Source organism: Bombina bombina, chromosome 8 (genome assembly GCF_027579735.1).
Source record: "Bombina bombina isolate aBomBom1 chromosome 8, aBomBom1.pri, whole genome shotgun sequence".
NCBI lineage: Eukaryota > Metazoa > Chordata > Amphibia > Anura > Bombinatoridae > Bombina > Bombina bombina.
The window spans coordinates 126614818-126627909 of record NC_069506.1 but is presented as its reverse complement, the minus strand read 5'-3'; the positions used below and the strand labels follow the sequence as shown (position 1 = coordinate 126627909).

The 13092-nt window shown below is 35.8% G+C and overlaps 2 protein-coding genes across 2 annotated transcripts in view; both read left to right on the top strand.

Annotated features, from left to right (window-relative positions):
* The window catches only part of CLDN19 (claudin 19), a 109008-nt gene that overhangs the window by 57614 nt on the left and 38302 nt on the right, over positions 1-13092 (top strand). The window contains exons 3-4 of the mRNA XM_053690567.1: positions 1597-1681; positions 3794-3943. Of these exons, the coding sequence (XP_053546542.1) occupies positions 1597-1681; positions 3794-3943 (235 nt within the window). The remainder of the gene's footprint in view (positions 1-1596; positions 1682-3793; positions 3944-13092) is intronic.
* On the top strand, positions 9629-12678 carry LOC128638545 (uncharacterized protein C6orf62 homolog). Its single transcript, XM_053690566.1, has one exon. It carries the CDS (start codon positions 10943-10945, stop codon positions 11630-11632), a length of 690 nt encoding a protein of 229 aa, XP_053546541.1. The 5' UTR covers positions 9629-10942; the 3' UTR covers positions 11633-12678.

Here is a 13092-nt window from a genome sequence, read left to right as displayed (position 1 = left end):
ATCTATCCATCTATCTAATCTATCTATCTAATCTATCTATCTATCTATCTATATATCTATCTATCTATCTATCTATCTATCTATCTATCTATCTTATCTATCTATCTAATTTATCTATCTAATCTATCTGTCTGTCTGTCTATCTATCTAATCTATCTATTCTATCTATCTATCTATCTATCTATCTACCCATCTATCTAATCTATCTATCTAATCTATCTATCTATCTATCCTATCTATCTATCTATCTATCTATCTAATCTATCTAATCTATCTATCTATCTATCTATCTATCCATCTAATCTATCTATTTATCTATCTATCTAATCTATCTATCTATCTATCTATCTCTCTATCTATCTATCCATCCTATTATCTATCTATCTATCTATCCTATCTATCTCTCTCTCTATCTATCTATCTATCTATCTATCTATCTAATCTATCTATCCTATCTATCTAATCTATCTATCTATCCATCTAATCTATCTCTCTATCTATCTATCTATCTATCTATCTATCTATCTATCTATCTATCTATCTATCTATCTATCTATCTATCTATCTAATCTATCTATCTATCTATCTATCTATCTATCTATCTATCATATCTATTTATCTATCTATCTCTCTATCTATCCATCCTATCTATCTATCTATCTATCTATCCTATGTATCTATCTATCTAATCTATCTATCTATCTATCTATCCTATCTATCTATCTATCTAATCTATCTATCTATCCATCTAATCTATCTAATCTATCTATCTATCTATCCTATCTATATATCCATCTCTCTATCTATCCATCCTATCTATCTAATCTATCTATCTATCTATCTATCTATCTATCTATCTATCCTATCTATCTAATCTATCTATCCTATCTATCCTATCTATCTATCTATCTGTCTAGCTATCTATCTAATCTATCTATCTATCTATCTATCTATCTATCTATCTATCCTATCTATCTATCTAATCTATCTATCTATCTATCTATCCTATCTATCTATCTAATCTATCTATCTAATGTATCTAATCTATCTAATATATCATATATATCATATCTATCTACCAGACATCCTCAAACTTGGCCCTCCAGAGGTTTTGTAACTACATTTCCCATGATGCTGATATGCTGGCTGATCATCATGAGAAATAGTTCCAAAACCTATGGAGGGCCAAATTTGAAGATGTCTGATTTATGCTGTGTATATCTATATATACTGTATGTATATATATATATATATATATATATATATATATATATATATATATATATATATATATATATATATATACACAGTATATAAATATATTCATTATAATAGTTCACCTTATTTTTATTTATGCTTTTGTAAATTAAAAAAAATCCAAATGTATTTTTAATTTTGAAAACAAAAATGTAAATGTGTTATTTAGATTTGTTTAATGTAGCTAAGTTCTGAAATATATACAGTATTTCTATAATGCTTGTTTGTTTAATGTTATTTATTTCCCATGGTCCCCAAACCCCCAGTGAATTTATTTAGTTAATTATATTTTGTCCTTTGGTTATAAAATAACCCTTGTTCTTTGTATTTTTTTATCAGGTCTTTTAACGTTGATAGCTGTTTCATGGTACGCGACACAAGTTACTCATGAGTTTTTCAACCCAAACACCCCAGTCAATGCCAGGTGAGCAAATATGTAAAAATATTATTTTATTTTCATAATACAGCAAAAGGAATAAAATGCTTATAAAATGCTCAATGTGCTGCCGAATAATAACTGTTCTTAATGTATCACTATCAAGCCACCAGTGCAACACAAATAAATATATATGCAAATACAAAAACTAATGTTTATGTATCAGATTAACCTGACATTGTACTGTAAAAAGGTATACCCGTTATAGAGATACTAAAGTCAAAATTAAACTTTCAATATTCAGATAGAGAATGCAATTTCAAAAGACTTTCCGATTTTTCCCACTATCATTTTATGTGCACACTTTCTATGGTGCCAGCTACTACTGAGCATGTTGACACTGTATATCAGTCTGTTATTGGCTGATGACTGTCACATGATATCGGTGGGCGCCAAATTGACTTCTTGATTATAGTACCTGAGAATCCTTAGCATTTTTTTAGCATCACTCCATTTAAATAGAAATAAAGACTTGTTTTTTTATTTACCAATCAAAATTATATATATATATATATATATATATATATATATATATATATATATATATATATATTATTAGTAGATAACCAAAGGTATTAATTTAAGTCCATTTTGGTATATTTCATGTCACCGTTTTGCCATTAAATGCAATCATATTTAAAAAAAATTTCAAAACCTTTGATTTCCCCACTGAAATTATTTATATATCGCATGTGCTGTCATAACACAAATGGTTGTAAAAGCTTTTACAACCTTTGCCATTGGTTTTTGGCAATTTGAAGGCCAGTAATTGCAGCTGCACACCACACTTCTAATTTTTCCAGGCAGTGAAGGGGTAACTTGTAAAGTTATTTTTTCTTTAGTGGTAGTGTAGAGATTACCCTCCCACCTGATGCCTTTCACCCCTTGATCCCTCCTAAACAGCCCTCTTCCCTCCCTAACCCCCCACTTGTCACCACCATCTTAGGTACTGGCAGAAAAGCTGCCAGTATACAGGTTTAGGGCATTTTTTACTGTAGGAATCCCTCCTTAACCCTCCCTCCTACATGATGCCTCCCAGACAACTCTCTAACCCTCGCCCCTCTCACTAATAGCAGCCATATTAGTTACTGGCAGGTGTCTGCTAGTACCCAGTTTATAGAAATGTAATTATTTATGAATAACAAAAGAAACCCATTTCTGTAACAAAGTGATCTCTCTCACCTGTTATGATAATTTATTGAAATTACAAGATAATAATAACTGTCTCTTTAAAGGGATGGTAAATTCAAACATTTTATTTTATGATTCAGATAGAACATACAATTTTAAACAACTTTCCAATTTACTTCTATTATCAAATTTGCTTCATTCTCTTGTTATCCATTGCTGAAGGGACAACATTGCTCTACTGGCAGCTAGCTGAAAACATCTAGTTAGCCAATCACAAGAGAAAATGTGTGCAGGCACCAATTAGCAGCAGCTCCCACTGGTGTATGATATGTACGTATTTATTTTTAACAAGGGATATTAAGAGAACAAAGCACATATTTTTAACAAGGGATATTAAGAGAACGAAGCACATTTGAAAATTCACCTATAGGACGCATGGACAGCATGGACATAGGCAATCAACATTTTTATAGACCTGGCTTGTCCACACTGGCTATAAAAATGTTGATTGCCTATGTCAATGCAGTCCATGCGTCCTATAGGTGAATTTTCTAATATCTGCTCAGATCTGATTTGCTCTTTTTCCAATACGTAAATTGAGTTATTGATTGCATTGTAATCGCTCCAATGGCAGAAAAGGAGTATTGAAGGCGGTAAAACGTTTGATAAACACGATGGGAAAGACTGGAATCTACCTGAATGTTGCAAAACTGCTGCCATATAGTGTTATAGACACATGCACGCTCATGAGCCTGCTTAGATACGCTTTTTAACAAAGGATATCATGAGAACAAATGTAATATAATACAATAAAGTTTTTCAATTTGCTTGTTCTGTCAGAGTTATATACATTTATATTCTTTTTCTTCTAAAAGGTAACTGATTTTTTTCTTTCAGGCAAGTACAGATGGTTTAACCCCATTATTTCTGAACTGTTATTTGAACCATAAACATCTGTTTATATTCCAGGTATGAATTTGGCTCCGCGTTGTTTGTAGGGTGGGCAGCTGCCAGCCTTACTATGCTTGGAGGATCTTTTCTTTGTTGCTCGTGTCCGAATGAGGAGAGAAGTGGACAGCAATACTACAGACAGTCACAGCCATCCGCCACAACCAGGGAGTACGTCTAACTTAGTTATACAAAACAAAAAAACTTTATACGCAGGTGTTCTGCTATAAAAATGCACTGATATTCATTTGTTTTTCTTTTTTACCATTTGTAAATAAATTCATTTTAACATCCAAGTTATTTACATCATCAAACCTGAAAATATAAAATAGTGCTTATTCCTGTTTACGTGTGCAGAATTAATATTACACTAATAAATAAATGTGTTAAATTCTTTATGAAGTTGTCCTATCTCTAACAAATATCTCTGCATGATTCAGAAAACCCAACTACTGTTTACTGTCTACCCCTCTACTAATATAATGCATAGCAGGCACATTATGTAGTGGGAACAATTCTAAAACAAATAATAATAAAAACTAAGGAATATTCTAAATTATAAAAGAGCTAAATTTGAAGTTTGATGTAGTGCTGATTTGTTTACCTGTTGAGTATAATGTAGGTGATAATGTAATAAACTAAAACAGACCAAATACATTTTTCCTAATAAATCATTTTTGGCATTACCTCATTGTTTTATAATCCACAAATGTGTTTTTATATATTTATAAAATAACACTTTAACCTTGACTTAGCATAAGTCTGCTATACTTGTTTATTCTGAACCCAAATTAGCATATTTTATTATTTTATTTTAATGCTAATATTTATATTTTATATGGTAGCATGGCCCAGATCCTGCTGTACACTCTCAACTCATTTTTAAACACCTCTTGCTTTTTGTGTAACAATTGTGTTTTGTCCCACACCCCCTAGAGGCCAAAAAGAAAAGTGTGCACCTGTATCTTGGAATTTACAAGTTACAGAAATTGCTTATGGTCTCATTAGGCAGTGTGGGACAAGCAAAATTTTCGTGCAAAATCAAGAGCTGTCTAATTCCCTTTAAAGAGTGTGAATCATGTCAGCATAATTTTGTTCTGTCCTTGGAATAATAAGAATCTAAACTGAGGGGTCATTTACAAACACCATTTCTCCTCTTGCTTTTTGTGTAACAATTGTGTTTTGCCCCACACTCCCTAGAGGCCAAAAAGAAAAGTGCACCTATATCTTGGAATTTACAAGTTACAGAAGTTGCTTTTTGGCCTACCTAGGGAATGTGGGACAGGCACAATTTTCATGCAAAATCAAGAGGTGTTTAATGCCCTTTAAAGGGTGTGAGTAATGTCAGCATAATATTGCTCTACCTTTGTAATAATAAGAATCTAAATTGAGGGATTGTTTACAAACTTTTTTTACTGGTTCAGCCTCCTTACATGATAAATATATACAGAAGATCACTTGGGGTTAATAATCAATTTCTAGTAATAATGGCAAAAATGAACATTGAGATGGGGGCTGAGAGAGTTATTTGCTTTGCATTTTTTTTTTGTATCTGAGCCTCTCAAAAGGATAGAGCCCTAAAAAATAGGCAGCTAAGTGATACCACAGCATGCACTTAGTCAACAAACACTCCCCTCCCTATTTTTTTTAGATACCCACTTACAAACAGGTGCGCAAGTGATCTCAAGAAAAGAAAGACACTCACACATTCTTACACCCTAAGGCTTCCAAGCCTTGTATATTCTTCTACAGTTCTCTCATTATGGGATGCTATATCACCGTTGGTCACAATTTCTCCTACCTACATTCTAACTACAGATAATCTCCCATCTACACATTCTTCTCTTTACAGTGACCACATTCTGACTTTTCTCTCCCCCCTTCCCCCATGTCATTTATGCTTTACGTTATAAGCTAGGAACCATTCTACCTGTAGCTCACAATGTTTAAATATGCTTAAAGGGACACTGAACCCAAATTTTTTCTTTCATGATTCAGATATAGCATTCAATTTTAAGCAACTTTCTAATTTACTCGTATTATCAAATTTTCTTTATTCTCTTGGAATCTTTATTTGAAATGCAAGAATGTAAGTTTTGATGCCAGCCCATTTTTGGTGAACAACCTGGGTTGTCCTTGCTGATTGGTGGATAAATTCATCCACCAATAAAAAAGTGCTGTCAAGAGTCTGAACCAAGAAAAAAGCTTAGATGCCTTCTTTTTTTAAATAAAGATAGCAAGAGAACAAAGAAAAATTGATAATAGGAGCAAATTAGAAAGTTGCTTAAAATCGCATGCTCTATCTGAATCACAAAAGAAAAAAATTGGGTTCAGTGTCCCTTTAATGGAAGGACATCCCTCTCCCCCTATTTAAGCTTGGTAATATAAATATCAATCTCATGCATGCAATGTAACCTGGTATAGCAATGAGTTAAATGATGGTGCTTTATAAATAATAGATGATAAAATAGCGATAATGATAATAAGAATGATATAATACTAGTAGAGATTACGTCTTTCATCTAGCTATTCAAAGCCCCCAAAAAAGGACACACTTTACAGTTAAAATAACTCCAGACTGGATGTGTCCCAGTTTGTCCTCCTCATGGGATCTGGTGTTTTAGGTGATTATGTTTTTACAGATGGAGTTTGCACCTTCTTCCGGTCCGCCCTTCCTAGGATGAGTATTCCCCCTGGAGAGAGAAGATATTAAAGAGAGAGAAAGCTTTTGTTTTTTTGTTTGATTATCATTTTATATTTACTGTTTCCATTGTATTTGGAGAGTTAGGCATATCAATGTTACTATTTTTTCTACATTTTATATAGTACATATTTATACTGAGCGTTTTTCTCTACGTTGTACAATTAGATGTTTCATTTATTATGGACTTGACTACAGTGATTGATGGTAGTCTATATATTTTTATATTTCTTTTGTGGCCTTCATATACCTTATTAATGTGCTTTGGACGAGGTGATCTCCTCTACTTTTCTTTTATTACCTAAAGGCTCATATGTATATGGCCTTTATCTATAACCAATGTATTTTTTGTTTCTGTAATTTGACCGTATATGTTAATAAAGATAATTACCTAAAAAGAAATCTTTTTTTTTTTTGTACGACAAAACAGATTTTTAGATCTCAACCCACATATGAGGGGACTGAGGCTGAGAATTAAAAATACAAACCTGGGGTTTTCTAACCAAACATCCAGGAATTAAGGGCGAGGTGTCTAATGTTTAAAGTTCACTGGCTAAATTCTGGTCAAGGATATCTGTGGTTCTGTAATAGAAATGGCTGACATTTTGTAGCCTAATTGTTTGAAAACGACAATATTAGAGATCACAGAGAGCTATTACTGCAAATGCAATGTGGACTTATTTTTCATTGAAAGAGAGACTGTCTGACACGTGAACTTTCCATTTTGAGGACAAGTAATCAGGGCCGCCATCAGGGGGTGACAGGGGTGACTCCTGTCAGGGGCCCAATGGGCTAGGGGGGCCCCATGAGTAAAGAACTACTAAATTTTGGCAACCACCAGTGGGTACTACAGCAGAGTGCTAATTCAGCATGGGAAATGTTATTACAAGGAGTAAAGTATTAGCATTTGAGAGGATTTCTGAGTGTGCACTAAACCACTATGCACAGTGTGAGACAGACTTGGCACTTTGTTTGTACAGCATGTGCCTGAGTCAGACGGCTGATCACTTTCATTTGCAGAGGAGATAGGAATTACTTAGCAAATGTTTTTTATTTCTTTGTGCAATTTAAGATTGTAACTTCAGTGTGGTAGTAGTTGTATGGTGGGGGCCAGGGGTCCATAAAAACACATTTTTTAGCAGCAGTGTATTTATGATTATTTGACAATGCTGTAGAAATTCTATATTTAAAACCATGCAGAAATTTTTCCTCCTCAATACACAAATGATATATATTACATTCCAGTTTACTGCCCCTTTATGCAAGGACCTTCCAGATACAAGGAGACATTTTATCTAAGATTTTTACATCTGCATAACATGTTATACTCTCAGACTAAGATTGCTCAGTGTTGGAATGAGACAGGTTAACTTAAAACTGTTCAGTTTACTCTACAGCTGACTTAATTTTGAAATGCATACCAACAAGCTTAAATCCTGCATTTAACCAGATCTAATGGTATGAGTACCACAGCTTATGGTTCCACCAAGACCATATAGAGTACAGCATTTTCAAAATACACAAGTACAGCTGACAGATGGGAACATTTGTACACTATATTTGAAGTGGTGCTCTTTGTTGGGGAAAATATCAAACAAACATATGTCAACCTTTTAAAAGTACTTTTCTTCATCTAGCCATCTACCCAGATCATTAATGTACAATTTTGAATTCACAGAATTATTTTTGTTTGCACATTTACAAATATGATTCTTTAAAAAGTGATCTCTTAATTTCTGCATTTTTTTTATCATGCATGTCACACACTGTTGATTAAGGGGATGCAAGGTGCATAAATGTTTCCTCCTGTGAGTGTTTCTGTGGGTGTCTGTGTTTATGTCTTTGTGCTTTGGTTTGTGTCTCTATGAGTGTGTATGTATTTTTTTCTGTTGGTATCTCTGTGAGGGTGGGTGTGTGTATGTCTTTGTGCATTTTCTCTGGATGCCTCTGTGAGGGTGGGTGTGTATGTCTGTGTTTTCTGTGGATGTCTCTGTGAGGGTGTGTGTGTATGTATGTCTGTGTTTTCTGTGGATGTCTCTGTGAGGGTGTGTATTTTCTGTGGGTGTCTCTGTGAGGGTGTGTGTATGTCTTTGTTTGTTTTCTGTGGATGTCTCAGTGAGGGTGTGTATGTATGTCTTTCTGTGTTTTCTGTGGGTGTCTGTGTGTGTGTGTGTATGTCTTTGTGTGTTTTCTGAGGCTGTCTCTGTTGGTGTTTCTTTGTGTGTATGTGCAAGTTTGAGTTTGTGTGTGTGTCCTTTGTCTGTTCCATTTTAGGACATTTTGACCTTACTACTGATTATTCACATCTTTCTACAGACTTTGAGACTAATGAGACCTTTCCGGAAGTCACCAATCCACCATTTAACCTTTATATTATTGTTTAGGCAGTTCAGGGCCCTTCCTTTCAGCCAATGCATGCTGTTGTCATCATTTAGTTGGCATCTTCCTTTACAAAAAGATAATCAGAACTCCATTTTTTGTTTTCTAAATCTCCTTTTTTTACAAAACTGTAGTTTACCTCATTACTTGTCAGGTCAATGTAAACAAGTGCTGAGTGTCTGTTTGGGTGTCTGTGTCTGAGTTTCTTTGCATGTCTGCTAGAGTGTCTATATGTGAATCCTTATGTGTGAGTGTGTGTGTGTGTGTGTTTCAGTGTATGAGTGTGCCGGTGTGTTTGTATGTTACTACCTTTACAACATTTCCAAGTTTAAATAGACAATTAAGAATAAAGTGCATATACATTTTAGTCACTTGGTCAAAAATTGCACATGTCAAAGGAGGGGGGGGGGGGGCCCTGATCAATGGTTAAGTCAGGGGCCCCAAAATTTCTAGTGGCGGCCCTGCAAGTAATCTTCTTTCAACTAGATGCAAACGATGTTATAGGAGACATTTATCTTAATATCAAGTATGTGGAACACATTCTTGAAGTCTAAACCTATGATCTCTAACAGCTTAATGACATAAACTAGTTAAGAGACAACATAAACATTGTTATATAGGAATCTACCTATACAAACAAAAGTTATCTGTGTTCCAACGCTAGCGGTTATCACACTACTAAAATACAGGCACACAATTACATTGTGGAAACAGAAAATGGACATAAAAAAGAGTCTTGCATTATGAGTAAAAAAGCAGCGATAAGAGTGGTGGCCATCTTGTTCTTGTGTGTGCGAGGTGTTTGTCTGTGGAGTTTGGGCACCCGCCGGTGTTCCGGCTTGTGTTTCTTAATTCTTGCAATTAGATTGAGGGAAGCCGCACGTGTTTAATTTTCAGACCTTCATAACTCCTAGGGTGTGCTGGATTCGCTACCTTAACTTCCCCCTTAGCCTCCACCTTCCCGCAAGTCACAGCACTCCCCGGTCCGGACTATGGGTGGGTCGGGGTGGAGCAGGGTGTGCGGCCCGCTAAGCGGTGCAGCCAGGATGCAGCGGGGTCCGTTGGGGGCCCTGGTCTTCTCTTGACATGGATCCCCCCGGAGCTCTCGCCCTAACTAGCCTTCCCCTGCAGAGACATCCGCCCCACAACCCGCACGCAGCCTACCGCACAGACATGACAGGCAGCCGTTGCGCTTAGGACATCAGTGACACCCTTATTCGTGACTTTTCTAGTCCAGTCTTCTAATTCCCACTGTAGATATCGTACTACCGCATTTAAGTTATATGGTGTCGCCTTCTATCGCGACATGACAAAACCAATTCCTCACCGCTGATCCCACAAAGGGAAGTCAGAAAAAATTGCAATTGACAGGGATAGTTCCATTTAGTGCAACTCCTTTAGTACACCCCTTCCCCTACTGCCTTTATCCCTGTCATAATGGTTTTCCTCCCCGGTGGGTGTCAGCAGCGGTCAAACATGGGCCTACTCATACGCTCTGTGGTCCCAGATAATGTGGGACAACTTGACTTTTGCTTGGGACAACTTGACTTTTGCTGTGTACAACTTTTTTCCTACAACAAACATAAATAATATCTCCATACAGAAGTTGAAAAAGGGGGTCTTATCTAAGGAAAAGTAACATTCTTTAACTATATAATGTAGAATTGGGGCTGATTTATTGGTTTTATTTTTTTCCCTTTGTTAGCTGAGAGATGACTTGGCTTTGCAGGATGGCTTTTGTTTTTATGGTACAGGTTAATTGTAGGAACGTCATTTTAACATCTTATCCTTGACGTTTTGATGGCTTTTGTTCGAAAGTTTTTCTCTTTTTGTTTAAAAAAATGCCTCCCTTATTTCCATCAGAAAATAACACCTTGTCTGTAATGGTACTGCAGCCCTTTCTGTTGTTTCTTGACCCCATTAGTATCAAAGGATTATCACGTGTTTCCGAAAGAACCCTGTCAGTTATATTTACTTAATACGTCACATAAAAAAGGGTAACATGGCTGGTTTGTGTTGAACTGGTGTCCTAAATATACACACAAATTAGTAACAGGCATCATAGGCATTAGTATCAGCTCTGTTGCAAAATGGGGGACCCAAATTCTCGCAAGAAACAGGCTCTGAACAGACTGCGCTCTCAGCTAAGAAAGAAGAAAGAGTCTCTAGCTGACCAGTTTGACTTCAAGATATATATTGCCTTTGTTTTCAAAGACAAGAAGAAAAAGTCGGCTCTGTTTGAAGTGGCTGATGTGATACCGGTTATGACCAATAATTATGAAGAAAATATTCTGAAAGGCGTGCAGGATTCCAGCTATTCCTTGGAAAGTTCCCTTGAGCTTCTGCAGAAGGATGTTGTACAGCTTCATGCACCACGCTATCAGTCCATGCGCAGGGATGTAATTGGATGCACTCAGGAGATGGACTTTTTTCTTTGGCCTCGAAATGACATTGAAAAAATTGTCTGTCTTCTCTTTTCAAGATGGAAGGGATCTGAGGAGCCCTTTAGGCCTGTTCAGGCCAAATTTGAATTTCATCATGGAGATTATGAAAAACATCTTCTGCACTTACTGAGCCGAAAGGACAAGACTGGAATTGTTATAAACAATCCTAGCCAGTCGGTTTTCCTCTTTATTGATAGACAGCACTTTCAGACTCCTAAAAGCAAAGCCACAATATTCAAGTTATGCAGCATCTGCTTGTACTTGCCACAAGAACAGCTCACCCACTGGGTGGTTGGCACAGTTGAGGATCACCTCCGCCCTTACATGCCAGAATAAGGATGACCAGCCAACTGGGAAGATTGGACATTAGCAGCAATTTTTTTTTTTTTTTTTTTTTTTCTCCGAATTCCAGAAGAATATGGACTCATGCTCAGAACACTTGTATGTTGTGAACCTTCATGCTGGATTTTTTTTTTCCTCATTTTGTATCAGAACTTTTTTTTCTTTTTTTTGCTTGGACCTTTGTATGAAGAGGAAGTTCTACAACTTCTCTGCTTTAGCCTTTTAATGTGAAATGAAGGGACTGTGACACACTAAATCAAATGTATCAGAGAGCACAAGGTATTTTGTTTGGTGGTCTTCCCATTTGCACTGGTCATGTCACGTAACATTTAGTGTTAGATAACAGTATTGAGGGTGGAATATGAATGCCACAGGTGAGAGAAGCTCAGCTGCTATTCTGTAATATGAAACCATGATTTACTGATGTAGAATGAAAGCCCATTTGGGACCTATATATGAAAGATCCTGTCCAGCATTTGCTTTTTTTATGTCTTAGTTTGCTTTTTAAGCTCAAAGTTGCACTTTTTAATTTCAATCTATTCTCCCAGTTGCTGCATAACTCGATATATTCCCCACAGAGGGTGCACAGATGCAAATATAGCATAGGAGTCTGCAGTAGCTACATTGTCTTTAAATACTAGTTATTGCAGAAACCACATAGTTTTCTGGAGAGAGGAATTGCGACACAAACCTGCTAGTGCAGATATTACTTTTTTCTAAATGAAAGTAATTCTGTAAAATCATTGTGGGTTCTGGAAAATAAGTTATAAAGTTGTAAACTAAAAAAGGTTGATGTAAAAAGTTGGTTCAGAAAGGAATATTTTTTAATTTTGTGCAATGAAAATAAGGTTGACTACTGTTTTGAGAGAAGGCTTTACTTAAAGGTCTCTACACCTTTTTTGATTATACTTGTGTAAGTCTACTCCCTTTGGCTAAAACTAGTGCTTATCTGGTTTAAATTTGTATCTAGCTTTTGTTTTGAAATTGGATTACATTGAAAATTTAAATAAATGAGGTAAAAAAAAAAAAAAAAAAAAAAAGCAGCGATAAGCCTAAAAACGCTGCTTTTTTACTACCGCTGGTATTACGAGTCTTGCAGATTTAGGGGCACCGCACACTTTTTTGGCCTTACCGCAAATCAACTTACGCAATTTGCGTTTAGTCTTTTTTCTATGGGACTTCCATAGCGTCGGTATTAGAAGCTTGTCCTGGGAGGCCAAAAAGTGAGCGGTACACCCTATCCCGTCAAGATTCGTACCGCATTTTAAAGTCAGCAGTTATGAGTTTTACACTACAACGCTGTAGCATAAAACTCATAACTAAAGTGCTAAAAAGTACACTAACACCCATAAACTACCTATTAACCCCTAAACCGATGCCCTCCCGCATTGCAAACACTAAAATTAAATTATTAAGACCTAATTTGCCGCTCCGGACATCACTGCCACTATAAT

What these genes read in the sequence shown, in the direction of transcription:
- LOC128638545 (XM_053690566.1), top strand. Translation starts at nt 10,943, where the DNA reads ATGGGGGACCCAAATTCTCGCAAGAAACAGGCTCTGAACAGACTGCGC.